Source organism: Arachis stenosperma, chromosome 3 (assembly GCF_014773155.1).
Source record: "Arachis stenosperma cultivar V10309 chromosome 3, arast.V10309.gnm1.PFL2, whole genome shotgun sequence".
NCBI lineage: Eukaryota > Viridiplantae > Streptophyta > Magnoliopsida > Fabales > Fabaceae > Arachis > Arachis stenosperma.
The window spans coordinates 158,543,708-158,560,801 of NC_080379.1; the positions used below are offsets into that span (position 1 = coordinate 158,543,708).

At 32.4% G+C, this 17,094-nt stretch overlaps 2 protein-coding genes across 3 annotated transcripts; both read right to left on the minus strand.

Moving 5' to 3' along the window:
* Positions 1 to 4,158: 4,158 nt before the first annotated feature.
* On the minus strand, positions 4,159 to 7,289 carry LOC130970797 (factor of DNA methylation 1-like). The gene is made up of 7 exons (XM_057896987.1): positions 7,224 to 7,289; positions 6,592 to 6,909; positions 5,812 to 5,960; positions 5,135 to 5,341; positions 4,811 to 5,023; positions 4,485 to 4,722; positions 4,159 to 4,345 (listed from the first exon to the last, which is right to left on the minus strand). Exons 2-6 carry the CDS (start codon positions 6,887 to 6,889, stop codon positions 4,489 to 4,491), a joined length of 1,101 nt encoding a protein of 366 aa, XP_057752970.1. The 5' UTR covers positions 6,890 to 6,909; positions 7,224 to 7,289; the 3' UTR covers positions 4,159 to 4,345; positions 4,485 to 4,488.
* A 3,408-nt stretch (positions 7,290 to 10,697) lies between these two features.
* On the minus strand, positions 10,698 to 15,847 carry LOC130969152 (protein INVOLVED IN DE NOVO 2-like). 2 transcript variants are annotated; one of them, XR_009081803.1, is made up of 8 exons: positions 15,550 to 15,847; positions 14,159 to 15,095; positions 13,596 to 13,777; positions 12,570 to 12,659; positions 12,207 to 12,494; positions 11,498 to 11,707; positions 11,040 to 11,396; positions 10,698 to 10,947 (listed from the first exon to the last, which is right to left on the minus strand). XR_009081803.1 is itself a non-coding variant. In XM_057894765.1 (8 exons), exons 2-7 carry the CDS (start codon positions 15,060 to 15,062, stop codon positions 11,163 to 11,165), a joined length of 1,908 nt encoding a protein of 635 aa, XP_057750748.1. In that variant the 5' UTR covers positions 15,063 to 15,095; positions 15,550 to 15,846; the 3' UTR covers positions 10,698 to 10,947; positions 11,146 to 11,162. The 2 variants fall into 2 exon arrangements, 1 of the variants encoding a protein (XP_057750748.1); XM_057894765.1 differs by having other exon boundaries at positions 11,146 to 11,396; positions 15,550 to 15,846.
* Positions 15,848 to 17,094: the final 1,247 nt, after the last annotated feature.

The following is a 17,094-nucleotide window of genomic DNA, read 5'->3' on the forward strand; positions in this document are numbered from 1 at the left end:
CCAGTCATAATAAGCTCAGTCTCCCATTCTCTTCTACCAAATGTAACTATAGTTTCCTTCCCTTTCTCAATCTTTATGTCTCTATCCCTCCCCCAACGCAGCCTAATTTAATTCTCTTTTATAGGGAGCTTTAACACAAACCCGTTACTAGAAAAGAAGCCATCGTCTATTGGGATATTGGGAGTGGGGTCTAACCAGCTCATAATTTTTTCAGCCTAGATTCTTTTTACTCGCTCATTGGCTTTCTACCACTTATATTGTTTTAACTGAAATCTGTGTTATTGTTAAATTATACTTGTTTCAGTCTATGGCTTTACAGCGGTTTTGGATAAAAAGTAAGGTTCTGGTTTCACGTTGATCATCCCTTGGTTCATAATTAAGGATAGGAACCTGGAGCACTTATATATTATCCGAGTCCGAAAGCACATACAAAGATACTCGCAGCAATTACCTAGCACTGCTTTCAACCGTTTCTTATCTAGCAACCACTAGAAGAGACTAAATTTAATTATAATATTAATAATTAGGTAAATAGAAGAAAATATAAATAAGAAAGGGAAAGAAATGTGGGATGCAATCAGTAGGCAATTGGGATGGAAACCCTATCGACTGTGGATAGCATCCCTACGGTTGTCTGGCCGCTGCCCGATCAAACTAACCGGCCGCCGTATCATTTCCATTTCAACGGAAAAAGATATCAAGCTGGTAGCTTAATCAGGCTTTCTTTGTACGCACTGACGCTACCACGAGAAAAAAAACCACACATCTGTTTTTCCCCGTGCAAAATAAAATCAGTGCATAAAACCCCAAACATTGAACCAACAAAATAAAATTAACATTAATAAAAATATAAGGTAGAGTGCGGGGGCTCATATCAAGTGTAAATTAGAATGGATCTGTCATAGTGGGGAAAAAATCCCAATTCGTTCGTCTTTAAAGTAGGAACAAGAGAGAGAAGAATCGAGATGGAAGGAAAAGAAAAAAAGGGTATAGTGTTTGATTTGGAAACAAGAAAGCGAAGAGGAAGGTGGAGGGAGTATACAAAGAAGAAGAAGAAGAAGTAACATGAGATACCAAAGCCAAAACCACGTTTTTAGGGTTTCGGCGGCACCTTTGATTAGGAATTGGGAAATTTTCCCCACTCGAGCCCTCTCTCATTCCAATCACTGCCCCCAGCTCCCGTTAGGTGCTTATCGCTTTATATAACGGTGGATCTTTTAGGGTTTCGTTTCCACTTTTTTTTTCCTCAATTGATTTTAGTTTTTACCTAAAAAAATTATTAATTAATTCCCCGCACCCCACCTAGTCCCTTCACCCAATAATGGTAGAGAATTCACCATTTTTACCATTGGCCACACTAAGATGCGCGCGACGCACGGAAAGAAAAATTAGTATATACTATTTAATATAAATTTAAAAGTGTTATATAATTTATAAATTGATTAAATAATCTATAAATTAATATTAAATATAAAAATATTGTATAAAGTATTAATTTTGTAATTTGTATATAATTTAATATAATTATTCAAGTAGGAGAGAATATAAAGTGAAATATTATATATTTTAAAAGATATAAGTATTTAATATTGGAGTCATACAAAATTACATATTAATTTGTTTTTATTTTTGTATTATTTATAAAATCGAAGTTGAGATAAGAGACATAAATAATATAGAATTAATTTGATTTTATGTCAGACAAGTCTATCACTGAAGTAATATACCTGTTAAAAAGGATGATGAAGAGGTATCTTAGTAATAAAAGAGATCTATATATAATTTTATTGATTTAAAAAAAGTGTACGATATGGTGTCAAGAAAAGTCTTATAGAAGGTTTTAAAAAGAAAAAGGGTAAGGATCATATATATTCGTACAATAAAAGACATATATAATAGAATTACAACTAATATAAAGATTCAATGTGGTGTAACAAAAAATTTTTTCTGTAGGTATAGAATTACATTAAAAATCATCTTTAAATTTATATCTCTTCAAAGAGAGTTGATAATATATATGGCAAAATTAAAGTTCGAAGCAAATCTCAAAAAGAAATAAAGGATTTATGCCTTTTCAATGTAAAGAATTATTCAAAAACCACATATATATATAGAACCTAGATTTTAACTCAAGCTAATGTCAAATATCACTTAATATTTCAAACAAGTAGAATTGTTATATGAAGAAGAAAAATGGCTTATAAAGTGTAATATATGTTGCGGTTAAAAAGTTAAAATTTGAAGTTTTAGAAAGTGATTCAGGTGAGTTTTGTGAAAAATAGATTAAGTGATAAATAGTTAAGATGACGGGGTAAGTAAGTTTGTGAGAAAAACACTTTTATTAATGACAAATAAGCAATACAAGAACTAACAATGAGAAATAGAGGTGAAGAACAAGTGTTGAGACATCCACTAATGTCACAAGAGAATAGATGAGCTTTGTTTAAAGTGGACAGGGGTTGATTAATTGCTATCGGATGTTCTGGTGGAAGACTCGAATGCCAATTTTACTTGTGAAGTTGATGAATAAAATGAAGAACAATAAGAGAAATTTAAGGAGAGGAAAAGATAGATTTTTTGAGCTCCTAAGTTTCAAAAAAAAATCCTTTAAAGAGGTGGTTTGGGGTCTTTTTGTCTATCATCCAATGGCTATAATGTGATGTTTGGTCTACTCCTTTTACCCCAAGACTTGTTACTAAATAAGGTAACTGACTGAAAATATTTTTAAGTGTTCCCATCACTTCAAATCTTTTTAACTAAAAATGGAAGAAGTTGATTACTAAAATTCTGCTCTGTTAGGTGTTCATTCAAAGAGGTGTATGGATAAAAAGAGTGCTCATGACATGTGACATTAGTAAAAGGACATTTAGTTTGGTTTTCTTTTAACTAGATAATACTTTTTACACTCCAAATCCAACCAGTCCACTTCTATCAATTTAATTCTCACTAAAGAAAAACTTAACTTCTCAATATATTCTTTTGGAAGAACTTGACTCTTTTTTACCATATTTTTTGATCATTTTAAAAATTATTTATGTACAAAAAATTTATATTTTTAGTACACAATCAAAAAGTAAATTTGTAACTTTAAACTGTAAAGACTAAAATTAACCTAAAACTAATAAAGCATGGATACAATGGATGGGTCATTGGCTCATGGTCATGGGTACCTGTTATCAAAAACAACATTTAATTCTGACCTCTTCCACATGCTCTAAGTATTCCATCTTCTCAATTAATTTCTGAAGCTACTAATCTTATGCTTCAAATCAGTATTACTCTCAACTCTCAAGTTTCAAATGGCCAAAAAAGGAACACATCATCATGTAATTATTTATTTCTCTCTGTTTTCTACAACATATATATCTCATGAATGAAGTCATTGGTAACAATGGTGTTCCTCTGCTTACTCAGGGTTCATTGTCGGATTGAACCAACAACTAGTATTGTACTGCTACTCTACTGCTATCAATTTTAACTAAAACAAGTCATTAATCTACTCAGCTTTCTTATATTTTCTTTACTAAAACAAATTATACATATAGGAAACTACAGTTATATTGAAAATAATCTGTTATTCGAGTTATACTGCTTTGTTTAATTATTTGAAGTTTATCATCTACCAATTTTCTTTTATTTTTTTGGAAGATATACATAGAAACAACTTATAAAACAAAATAAAAATACATATATACGTTTTATGGACCTTTTTCCCAAGAAAAGTTCTGGCATCTGAAAATGCTTTCTTGTTTGATCATCCCCACTATATTTTGCTGAGGTTTTTTGAAGCAATGTTAAAGTCCATGTGACATACAGTATATAGTATGAAATTTCTTATCTACTCTACAGCAAATCCATTTTTACTCCAAGTTGTGAAGCACTATATGTCTATATATATCATGGTGCTCACACACGCGAGCGCGCACACACATATATTAAACCCACTTTTTATAAATTAAATATGTATAATAATAGTAATGGTGTTAAGATGATAAATAACATTTTTTACTTTTATGATTTATATATGTTGAAGAGTATTTTAGAAAAGAAAGTTTTATATTAGATTTCTCCTATATTCTCTTTATGTATGGCAAGTACATAGTATATAGTAGATTATATATAGTATATAGTAGATAAAAGAGAGTGTAAATGTTTTTCTACATGTATTTTGTACACCTACTTATGTAGCAGTTCTGCTGAAGTATGTGCTGCTAGTGCTAGTAATGGTCTCTTTTGAGAGGATATGCATCACTGCTACATTTGAGAAATGAAGATTCTTATGATCCTCTAGGCACTTCATACATTTTTCCTCCACAAATATATAGCTTCTGATGCTCTTAGTTACCTGTTGGACAATAAGACCAAAACCTCAGCAAATATATGTTATGTTATTCACAGCATAATGTAACATATATAGTGGATAAAGGACAAGTAAGAATTTCATCTGCAACACAACTAGATGAATGAAGTCTAAAAATACTTACAAGATCAGACCTTCCTTTTGCGCTTGTGAGCCTTCAATTGCCTGATAATGTATTGGATAATTTCTTTCAGTGTGGCTCTCCTTCCCTCCTTCCAGTTCCAAATTTCTGGCACAGTGTATCTTCCACTGGAATTGTATTCTTCTATTTCCATCAATGCATCTGTTACAGCCTTGTATACCACTTCACCGTGCTCATCTCTCAGCAATTTCAGCTTTTCATCATTTTCATCTATTATCTTCTGAAATTACCAAAATTTCTCAAAAACATTACCTTGTCTTCGGTAGCATTCTTAACAATAATCTGACACGATTGAAAATATTGTATACCTGTAAAACACCATTGACCTCGGTTATTTTGAAAGGATGCCAAGCTGAATTCTTCAGATTGTCCTCCCATGATGAACATAGCATGGCGGATATCTCTTGCCATGGTTCATTTGAGTACTTCTGCGAGCACGAATCTCGAAAAGGTTTCGGATCTAATTCTCCCAATCTTTTAATTCCAAGTTGAGATCGACTACAGAACATGTCTTGTAAACTCTACAAGAAAAAATGATAAATAGTATGCATCTAAGATAGTTAATTGTGGCAGATTAATCATGTAAACTTGACTCTCTGTATGTGGCAGAATAAGGAGGGATGAAATCTTACATTTATAGATTCTTTACGAGCATCAAGTAGTTCTTGCTTATACTCTTGCTCTTTAACTACCAGGAAACTGTTAAGGTTTTCCACACGCTCCAAATATTCCATTTTGTCCTTCAACTGATTTTGAAAAGTTGTAATTGCAGTGTTCAAATTACCAGCACTTCCTTCATCACTTTCTACATCACTCTGATTGTGTAACTCCCTTCTTAACTGTATGCGACAGTCAAAAGTATAGATTCAGGGAAGAAAGTTTCAACAAAGATAGTAATTTAGATACAATTTAAAGTATTCAATTGTACATTCAGATTAAAGTTCCATCTTTGAGTCACATCTCACATGTAATTGCAAGTTTAAAATCCCCAAGATTCTCAAAATTTTTTTTGTCACATTCTCTTCTTCCTATTATCAATAGAAAATACAGATTTTAATTTTAACTTTGAAGATATGGACGGACACAAACTTTAGCTTCTAGGAACCATCTCAGCCAGAAAATGCTATTAAATACTAGTAACTTTGAAGATACTATTGAATGCAAAACAAAAGACAGACAAAATGCTGAGAATCCAAATTTTCAACTAAGTTATATAATTAAACTGCTACAATACTTGATGGGAATGTTTGATCACAGGAAACCACACAAGCATCCCAAATAATCAACAATTGAAGGATCTGATCGTGACCTTTTGAATCTCCTCAATAAAATTCTTCTGCTGCAGTTCATTCAGGGCCTTACTCTCCTCCAATTGCTTGGTAATCTTCCCATGCTCTTCCTTTAAACATTCCATGTTATGATTCGAATCGACAACCATGTCCTTCATCTGTGGTAAATCTTTTTTTTTGGTTTTTTTTGGGGGGAGAACAAAAAAGAAGCATAACTGCATAAGCTTAAAAGAAGAAAACATGGTAAACATATACAAATAAATTCCAAATATATTTTGAAAGCAACTCTCAGTTCAAAATGTTTAAGCCTGTGTATGGACAACCGTTATGGAAAATTTGAATAATTCTTCCTTCTAGGGATGGGAGGCTCCTTAAGCTAAAGAAAACTAAGAACTACGAGAACTACACTAGTTGGCTAAATATTTTCTTCTTTAATTCATTCACTCTAAAAGGGTTGCATATATAATAACATAACAGACTGTTGAACCTTCTACCCTACCCCTATGAGTCTATGACATCTCAAACATACCCTAAAACCTTTTCAAACAATGACATTTGACACTCACACACACATTTTTCAATATTCCTTCCTCCTAACAACAAATTTAGGAGAAAATGAGAAATAAATGTGTCACATAAGAGATATTGAGGGCAGTTTCAAACCAAAAATCAAGTATAATCCATGTAGAATTTGCAAATAGAAGTGCCAGTGCCCAGTAGATTGAAGAATATTTTTTACTTTCCAGCAAGTTTTCCAAAACAAAGGATGATGATCCATCACAAACACATTTCACCTATACCAGAATATAGAATACCATTGCAACATCCCTCACGGGGCTCATCTTTGTCGTTCTTCAACTTCTCAACCATGCTCAAAGCTTCATTGTACTTGCATTCCATTTCAAGCAGACATCTTTCTTTGTAATTAATTTTTTCTGTAAGCCTCATGATGAGTTTTTGCAAACAATCAAGTGTGTCACTATGTTTACACTCCATCTCGAATAGCTTGTGATCCCTCTTGTCAATTTCATTCTGAAGGCTCACTATTATCTTTCTCAGCTTCATCAGAGTCTCTTCACAACTTTCACTCTTCATCATTTGCAAACAATTCAGAGTGCCTACATTTGTGGGAGAAAAAAAAATCAGTTACTTCTTTCTGGATCAACTAGGATTAGGAGTTACTGACTTAGAGCAAAGAAACAAGATGGCCAATACAACTGAAAGTTGCGAACTTTCACCAACATGATGCAGAATAAATTTGGGGTTTCTAATTTTCTATATGAAAAGAATGAATAGTAGTAGTACCGCAACACTTACGAGTAAGAAACAATAAACAGAGTCAAGCGGTCAAAGAGTAAAGAAGGAATGTAGACATCATCAACAAAGTAAGAAGAAGATGAAGAAGAAGAATGGGGTTGAGGAGATACAAAACCTGAAAAAGGAAAACTGAAACTTGGTTGTGTTGGGACTTGGGAAGTGTCACAACTCACAAACTTGAAGGAATTTTGTTTTAAAGCAGAAAAATGAATGCTGGTGCACCGGCATGGCTTTCACATGCAAACTTAAAAATATAATCCTTTATTCATTTTTTTAAGTACTTAATTTTGGCATGGTATTATTGTAAAAATGTACATTATTAGGTAATTAAATTCATATATCATTTTTAAATAATTTTTATAATATAAATCAACAATAATTTTAATTATCCAATGATATATCATTAAATAGTAATGCCCAAAAAATATATTAACAAAACTATCTATTCCTTTTTTTATTTTAATATGTATATAAGAAGCTTTATATCTTGAAAAAAAAATACTCATCTAGTCATCTGTATGCCACTCCCAATATATATACTTATTTTTATAATTAAATATTTATTTTATTTTATAATTAATGTTTATTATAAAAATCAGTCATCAAATATACTAATTATATAAAATATATATTAAAATAAAAATATATTGTGATATATATATACACATAACACAAAAATACATAATACCTATTTGGTAATCGATTTTTTTTATGAATATATAATATTTTTTTAAATAATTTAATAAGAAAGTTGATATAAATTATAGAAAAAAATCCTACACTAGATATTGAAATATTATAGCTTAAACCTGTACTTAGACAAGAATTTTTATTTAAGTAGTATTTAAGTAGTATAGACACTCTTTTTTAAGATTGGCCAGCAAATAAACTTTCGCTCCATTATATGAGGGTCCTTTGAAATTATGTCAAATTGCAGCAAAACCATCTAAAGCAGATTAAAAGTAAGGTGATTTTATTACATTGAAAGTAATATGCGCATTAATAATCCATTTAATATGCTCCAACTTAGTCTTGTGCATAATTTTTTTATTGGCCAAAATACTTTTTAAAGTCAATTGAGATCTTGGAATAGTCTTTCCCTTTAAATAACTTCTAATTTGTATAGCAAGAATAACTCTTCTCTCTCTTGTACTTGTATTTTCACGCCATAAAACTACTTCTCAATTTTTTTTTCCATCTTACTTTTTTATTTTCCACCAAAACCCTTTTAAATTGAAGTTCAATCTCTTCAATGTCTTTGTTACATACTTTAATTTATCTAAAAAATTTTATAAGGTGATATTTCATTCTATATATTTCATTTTATTATAAGTATTTAAACAAAAAATACATATATATTGTGTCTTATGATTTTTGTCATACTTCACAGTGAAATATTCTCAAGTTGGATCAGTTTTTTCTCGAGAGAAATCCGTTTAAGATTTTTGGATAGTATTATTTTGTGGCGGTTGATTACTTTGTAGTTGTTCCATCTAAATTATATATAATATATAAATTACAAATTACATATAGTAAAATAATTCCTCAGCCATTAAAATCTATTATCCAAAATTAAACTTATCATTGTTTTTGAAAATTATATCAAAATTTTATTCAATATTACAGCAATTCAACAATTCATATAATTAACTGAAAAACTCATTGTTTTTAAAATTATATCAAAACTAAACTTATCACAATTTTTGAAAATTATATCAAAATGAACTGAGAAACTGAAATAATTTATATAATTAACAAAATAAAAAAATTAATTGAAAAACTGAAGAATTCATTGTGGCATAGAGAATGGAGAAGGCCTAGAGTCCACAGCGATATAGTGGGATGCTCGGTAGGACAGAGGCGACCGACGACAGAAATTTCAAACCGACCAGCAGACGACGATGACGACAAAAGTTTTAAACCGACCTTCTGACGATGACAAAAGCTTCGAGTGATGAGAGTGGCAACCGCTGGTGGTCACTGCCAGCGTCGATAGTGGTAAGGATGGTGGAGGCATTTCTTCTGCTCGTTGTTGAAAAATAGGAAATTAGGGTTGGAAGGGAGAGGGACTGGCGTTCGTGACTTCATTAAGGCTGCGTTTTTTTATTATCTTTCAAATACATGGACACAAACACAAATATACAAAGAGACATATACATAAAAATACACAAATTTTTTATTGTATTTGGTGATATTGGACAAGACATACCACTATAAACTAAATATCACTTTTATCCATGTATTATCACCAATGGAATAAAGATAAGAGTAAATTATTAAAGATAAAAGAGTAAATATTTGTCTTATTCAATGTGTCTCACTGTCTCATCTTTTTTTGAAAGACACTAAATACATGTATTTTATGTATGTTTGTGTGTCCGCGTGTCTTTCAAAAATCTATGTCTCAGCAAACAAACGATAAATGTGTACCACCATATCTATGTATTAGTGTCTGTGTCCATCAAACAAACGCAGCAAGAGATTGGATTAGTGATTTTTTTTTCTTTTTCTGGACGTCAAAACGACAGCGAATTACAAAATTGGAACTTTAAAAAATCTAGCTGGTTTGGCCAGTTTCTAAACCTATTTTTGCAGGACAATTCTAAAATTCAACGAAACCAACTAAATAATCAGTTCACAGATAATTCGATTGAACCGTCTGATCTGATCTAATTTTTAGAACCTTACTTATAAGTGATTCTTCGTCTCTTATATTTACAGGGCATTTTTAATCAATCACTTGGATAGCTTTTAAATATGGCTTATGTTATTTATTGCCAGAAAGAAAATGGATTGCACGGATTATTTTGTGTGTCTATTTGATTCTCTTTACATTAACCTTTATAATACCATTGTTTGAGTGCACGACTCGTAATGCAAATGTTCAGTCTGTGTGTGTGGTTTTTTTGTTCCTAACGAGAAAGAATAAGTGAAGGGCAATTGAGTTTGACTGTTAATTTGTAAAAATGCATATATAATTCACGATTTTACTAAGAAACGACCTTTTTTAAATCTATAATTAACTAACAAAATAGAAAATGAATAAGGATTGAAAGTTTGGTCGTTAATATAGAGAATAAATTGTAGCCAAAAAATAGTGCCTAATCTTTTTTCACTTATTTAGCACACCAAAAATGGTTATAATTTTGCACATCAATCAATGCATTATATTGCAGTGACCATTCTTTTTTTGGAGTAGTGAAATGAATTACTAACAACCTCAGGAAATACGTTAAATAACTTCTGTTAGAACATCATATCGTATTAACCGATCATCCCAAACACCCGAACCAGATAAAGTTAATCTTATGACTACTTTAAATAGAAGAATAATTTGAAATATTACTCAATAATCTTAGGAAACAAATACTACAAAAATATACTTAATTTTACAATCTAAAAAAAAATTAGCAAGAGACTAATTAGTTTCACCATCTGAAAATTGTAATACTTGTCGTTGAGCAAAGTTTCTTTTGGGTCATAATCGCTGAACATAGTTGGAGCATGACCATTGACCAAGAAGACAAGAAGCATGGGAAAGGCAATGATTACCAAAATGGCAACAAGACAAATAAAGGGACTAACGGGAGAAAAAGGAATATTACATCTATGTCATTCACATGGCAGAGACAGCCCAAAAGGCTGCCGCAAAGAGTGCAGTTTCATTCTCGTGATTCGGCAAGATATGCCCAATGAAGCATAAAGTGTCAAACGAAATAAATTGTTTACAAATTTCATAATTTACTTAGAACCATAAACAACCAAGTGGTGTGGCAGCCCTCCTCAGTCCTCCCAGTGTTGATGCATGCAACCTCTCTTAGAATGCAATATGTTAAGTCCTGTAATCAAAGCCAACCTTTCAGCAATATAATCCAAATTAACTTTATGAATTCTATAAATCAACTAATAATTTCTTGAGAAAATATGAAACCTGGTTGGTTAATCACCAGGAATATCTAACCAACACATCGTTCAGCCTTTAAATATCTTGCTTTCTTGGTTGTAGCTATACTACTCAACCTAAATAGATTGCATACCAATATTCACTTCATCCTCATCCTCCTCGCTTTCGTTTTTGTGATCTCCAGTTTTGTATCAGAAATTCTACTCCTTCTTCTAAAGTTGCTCTCCTTCCCTTTGCATAGTTCCATATTTCTGAGATTATGTAACGCCCACTAGGATTATATGCATTTATCTCGGTCAAAGCTGCCACCACTGCATTGTATGCTCCTTCACCCATCTCATTTTTCAGTCCATTCAGCTTTTCATCATCTTCTTTTATAATTTCCTGAAATGAAACGAAGGCACACCTTTTCAATCTAGACTAAAAGAGTCTAAGAGCATAAAATCATGCGGAAAAATGTTTAACAATGTTTAACAAGGACACACCGTTTCTTTCCCATCAATTGTGATAACTTTGAATGGATGCCAATCTGGGTCCTTCAAATACTCTTCCCACAACGAACAGAGTTCTGAAGCCCTCTCTTCAGCCTCTTCCTCATTGTATCTTCTCGCAAAAAATTCAAGGAATGGTTTACCGTCAAGTTGTCCCATTCTCTTTACACGAATATTTCCCTGAGCTGGTAGCTCTTTAAGGCCCTGCAAGACAGATTATAAATTAATTCGGATTTAATACTGAAGAATGCACCTAAGACAAACTTTTTTAAAAGATAATGGTGAATGTTCGTTAACATAATTTCAATGATGAAATAGTGCAACACGTGAACTACAAATATTCACGATAGTTAGGTCTCTTAAGCACAGGTCAGTTAGGTGAAATACTCAAATAGTGATCAAGAAATCTTTAACCCGAGCCTTACTACTCTGAACAAACAAAACAGGAACCACTGGGGAGGAATTCACATGTATATTTTCTAAGCACTTCTCATTTCTAGCATTGTGGGAGGGGAAGACAGGTTTTAATCAATCAATGAATTTCAATTTCAGAGCACATAACACTGTGAACAGGCAAGCATAATTAATTAATTATCATTAAAAGCACAATCGGCTAGTAAATGAAATATGAAAGAGCGGTAAAACACAAATTTAAATAATCACTACCTAGAAAGGGAAGATATATCTGAAAAAATATACTTACCTCCACCAATTCTTTTCGAGCTTCTTGCAACTCCTCATTACTCTTACGCTCTTTAACGATTAGTGTTTGGTTCAATGCATCTATGTCTTGAAGTGATTGTTCCTTTTCTCTTAAATCCATATGTAAATCATCTACTTTCTTCAAAACTTCTGCATCATCATCATCTTCCATGTGCTTCAACACACTTAATGATCCTCTAAGTTGCTGAATCTCCAATTCAAGCTTTTGTTTCATATCCAATTGTCTTTCAAGCTGAATGATTTTAGCATGGAGTTCTTCTTTTTGCTTCTGAAAGATAGATGTACAAATAGCATTAATACTCGTTGTGGGAAGAGATTAAGTTTTGAAAGCAGGTAACACAACCTTTTGGTCTTCAGCCAATTTCAACACTTTTTCATCAGCTTTCTGTTGTTCTATAGCAGCCATCTGAAGAGAGCTATTTCTCAATGTATTCTGAAAAGACAAAGCATGGCACCAAGTTATAAAATTATAAAAATGAAAATAGAAACCAAAACTTCTACGCCCTTCTTATGCAGACTATTACATTAAAGGATGTCAATAACAGCAGGAGCAAATTAGGTCCAAATTTTGGTTTCCAGAATCCTTATATGAGGTCTTCGATGGGAGTAAAAGAAAAATTTAAAAAGACAAAAACTGGTGTTGCATAAAAAATTTTTTAGGCACACAACTTTATGTTTGTGACTCTTATCCCCTCTCTATTCTGCAATTTTCAAGTGAATAACATTAACATAAGATCACTGGAAGGAGTTCATAATCTTAATCACTTTCCAGAAATTACCATTCTACAATAATGTCATCCTTGGTTGCTAACCCCTTACTCAAAGGCCCAAAACATTAGAAGTTTGGAATATCAATCATCTGGATAATTGCCATAAATCATTTCTCTTAAAAGTTCAACAAACTATTACATAGATGTGCATAAATTGTTTTACATCTGACACCAACACACAAAAGCCCATCAAGCTTCGAGTGAGAATAATGCATATGTGCACCTTGTATTGAATTCTTAATTCTTTCCTCTTTTTTAAGTATGAGGAAAGCAAAAATCATAGAAGTTCCAGTACTGTAACATAATTCAATCCAATAATAATAATAATAATAATAATAATAATAATAATAATAATAATAATAATAATAATAAAGAACTGTACCATAAACATAAATCATCTCTCCAAGACACAGTTGTTAACGGCACGCAAATGAATTTTGTTTATCACAAATGAAAAGTCCAGGCATGTGAATGGCTCTATAACTAACAACATTACAATCCTAAATTGAACATGAACAATATTTTATTCTATTATTCTTAATTTCAATCACACCATGCTAGAGAAGATGCAGCAAAAATAAAGAAAACACTATACATACCTCCTCAATCTCTTCTGCCAACTTCTTTCTTTCACTTTCATTATGCGCCTCACGCTTTTCCAGTTCGACTTTTCGCAACTCCAGCTCACTTTTCTGAGATTCTAGTTGCCACTTAAGCTTTTCGTGATCACTAAAGATCCTCTGAAAGTGATCCCTTGCACTTGATTGTATCTTCTTTATCTCTGAATACAAAATTAGAATCTTGAGATAAACCTTGTTACAAACATACCAACATATTAAAGTAACAATGTTAGCTCCTATGGTACAACCACCACAACAATGCAAGTAGTAGGTGGCAACTGAATTGGCGGTTTGCTGACTTGGATCCCTCCAGACCCCAGGGAAAAAACCATCAATAAACAAAGAAAATGAAAAAAAAAAACTCAAATTGTGATTTAATTGTCATCCAGAGACTGCTACGCTGCCAGTTATTTTGTAATCAAAGTACCAGTTACAACACATAGTTGGCCTTGTACAACAAAACAAATAAATGAGAAAATGAAAACCACAAGAAGTCAAGCTAAAGTAGAGACAAGTAACTTTGGTCCAATATAACCGCATACCTTCATTATAAGCTTGAATGAGCTTATCTTTTTCCTCCATTGCCATGTCCATTTTGAGCGTTGTCTCATGGCATCTTACTTCTATCTCTTGTAAGTGTTTGTTCTTGACCTGAATAATGTTAGTCAAATTGGACACAAGTTTATCCTGCCTTCGAGCTTCTTCCTCCATCAGTTCAGATATGGTTTTGACATCCCCCATCTTTCGCAGATTTTCCCCAATGATATTGTTGGCGTTATAGTCATCTGCTCGGGCTACCCATGCATAAAGACCAGACTTCTGCTCAGACTTAGCAAACCAATCTTTTTTCCCATGATGATCTGTTTCATATGCCCTTTCAAATGCCAATGCATTATCAAACCCTGGCCAGTTTTTATTGAACTCCACAAGAGCAGTTCCAGAGTGACCCCGGAAATTCCATAGAGGATTGACTCTAAACGGATTAAAACCCCTGCTTTTGTACTCATCCCTCAGCTTGGAACCACTTGCACCAACACAGCGTCCATCTTCTGCCCGTCTAGTAGGAATATTAACTACAATTCCAATCCAAGGCCACACAAACTGCTCATCAGAATTAACGTCATGTTTGCCTTCGTCCACAGGTTTTGATGGAACATCCACGGCCAAAGCATCCTTCTCCAGATATTTCACCAAAGCCAAATGATTAGCCTTCTCTCTTGCCTTTCTCTTTTGTGAGCTACTCTGACCCACCCCAGAAGCATGTTGAAGGAGTTCCTTGTACAAATAATCCCGTTTCCTCTTTTTAGGGCAGAACGGGCAAGTGTAAGTCTCATCCGAGGTTTTCACATCATGGGTTCCATTTTGCAGTTCTTCATAAAATTTATCTTCGTATTCAGTGATTTCAGAGTCACTTATATCAGTATCCTCATCAGAGCTCTGAGCCATAACAATTTCTCCCAGGAAAAATTATTACAATACCTGAAAGGCAAAAACTTGATATTAACATCGCCATTTTCTTGCTGAAATACAGATTAATCCCATTCATTTTCTAAACATTTTGATCCTAAGAGAAACATTCAAAACAAATATCCCAATCACTTCGCTCAAAAGGATCCCATATCATCATATGTTAAGCTGTCTGTTAAAAGTTAGTTGAACATGTTAGTTAACCAATTGGCCAATCAAAATCTAAACGCATCGGAGGTCAGTGCTAGGAATGCATTTTCACAAACATTTGGTGTAATACCCTCCATTTACCCAAAACAAAAGATCAAGCATGAACATGCACAACACGTACCCAATTATTCAAATATGCATGAAGAAAACATAATGCAAAATTGCAAAGCACATGCATGACAAGAACCGGAGCGTGGGAGGGATAATCCAAAGCGAGGAGAATTGAGAAATTGAGAGAAATATGAGCTGAATTGACCTGAAGAAGAAAATGGAAGGTGCTCCCTGAAGGTGAACTCTGATGAAGGGAAAGTGTGAGGCTAAGGATCTACATGAGAAGAAGAAACGGTGAAGAATCGGAGGTGAAATTGGGGGTTGTTTGACGCTCCCAACAATCTTCACGGGCTCTACTCGTAGCACAGTGGCCACTGCCCACTGTCACTCATCTCTAGGGTTTCGAAATCGGACATCACACGCGCGGAGTTAGCGCGTGAATTAGAGATGAACGATTTGGCACAAAATCTGCAGTGTGGCTCGGCTAATTGGCCTTGCTGTACTCTGCACCCAATTGCACTCAAAAACAAAACCATTAACCAAGTCCATTCTTAAAACAATTTTATAGTAGGGTTTAATTAATAAAGATCACTTTAATAAAGATACTACAAATATTTTTTTTAAAGATATTTATATGTGTCATATTATTATTAGACATTTTTATTAAATTGATTAATAATTTATTTTTTAATAAACCAAAACAAAATCGGTTTATTATAACAATAATAATAAACCTAATTGTCTGTATTATAATTATTAGATCTAATTTGATCCGATCGAATTACACAATCTAAATCGAATATCTTTCAATTTTTTGATAAAAAAACAAATATATCTTTGACTTTTTATTTTGTAGACATTTGTAAACATAAAATATTTTACGTGTCTTTATGAAAACATCCTCTTAATTACTAGGCGTATGATAAGTTTATTATTAGTAAAAAATATTAAAAATATAATTGTTAAATTCTGAAAATTATGGTAATAAAAAAAGAGCAATACATTATTAAATTTATATTTAAAGTTATACATATGTTATTATATTTTATTTTATTTTAAATCATTTTGAATCTCAGGCCAATTATATATGTAAGTTTTTTTAGTAATTAAGTCTAATTAAATGGACCTAAACTCAATAAAAATTACTTTTATTATACCAGTGTGTAAATACGCACTTCACTAACGCAAACTCTTTGTCCTTCTTTTTCTTTACGTTATTCTTTATTCTTCTTCATATTTCTCCATTCTTATCTTGGCATTTCTTCTTTTGTTGCGTTCCTCCTTCTTTTTCTTTGCATTTCTCCTTCTTCTTCGCGTGTTTTCTCCCAATCGTCATTCTTTTATCACTGTTGTTGTTGCTGCATTTTTTTCTCCTTTTATTTGAGGTTCATTTGGATTTAGAAATGAATTCGATGTATTTTTATTGATGATTGAATCTTTTTTACTGCTTGTTTAAAATTGAACTAATTTCGGTTCATTTGTGTGTTAATTGAGGTTCACCTGATGCTGCTGATAAGTATTGACCAAGTTTTTTTTTCTTAAGTAATTTCGGTTTATTTCTTAATTTAATTAAGGTTCATTTGGATCTAGGAATGAATTGGATGTGTGTTTTGTTGATGATTGAGTTTTTTTTACTGTTTGTTCAAAATTGAACTAATTTTGGTTCATTTGTGAATTAATTGAGATTCACTTGATACTACTATTAAGTATTGACCAAGTTTTTTATTCCTTAAGATTTCGGTTCATTTCT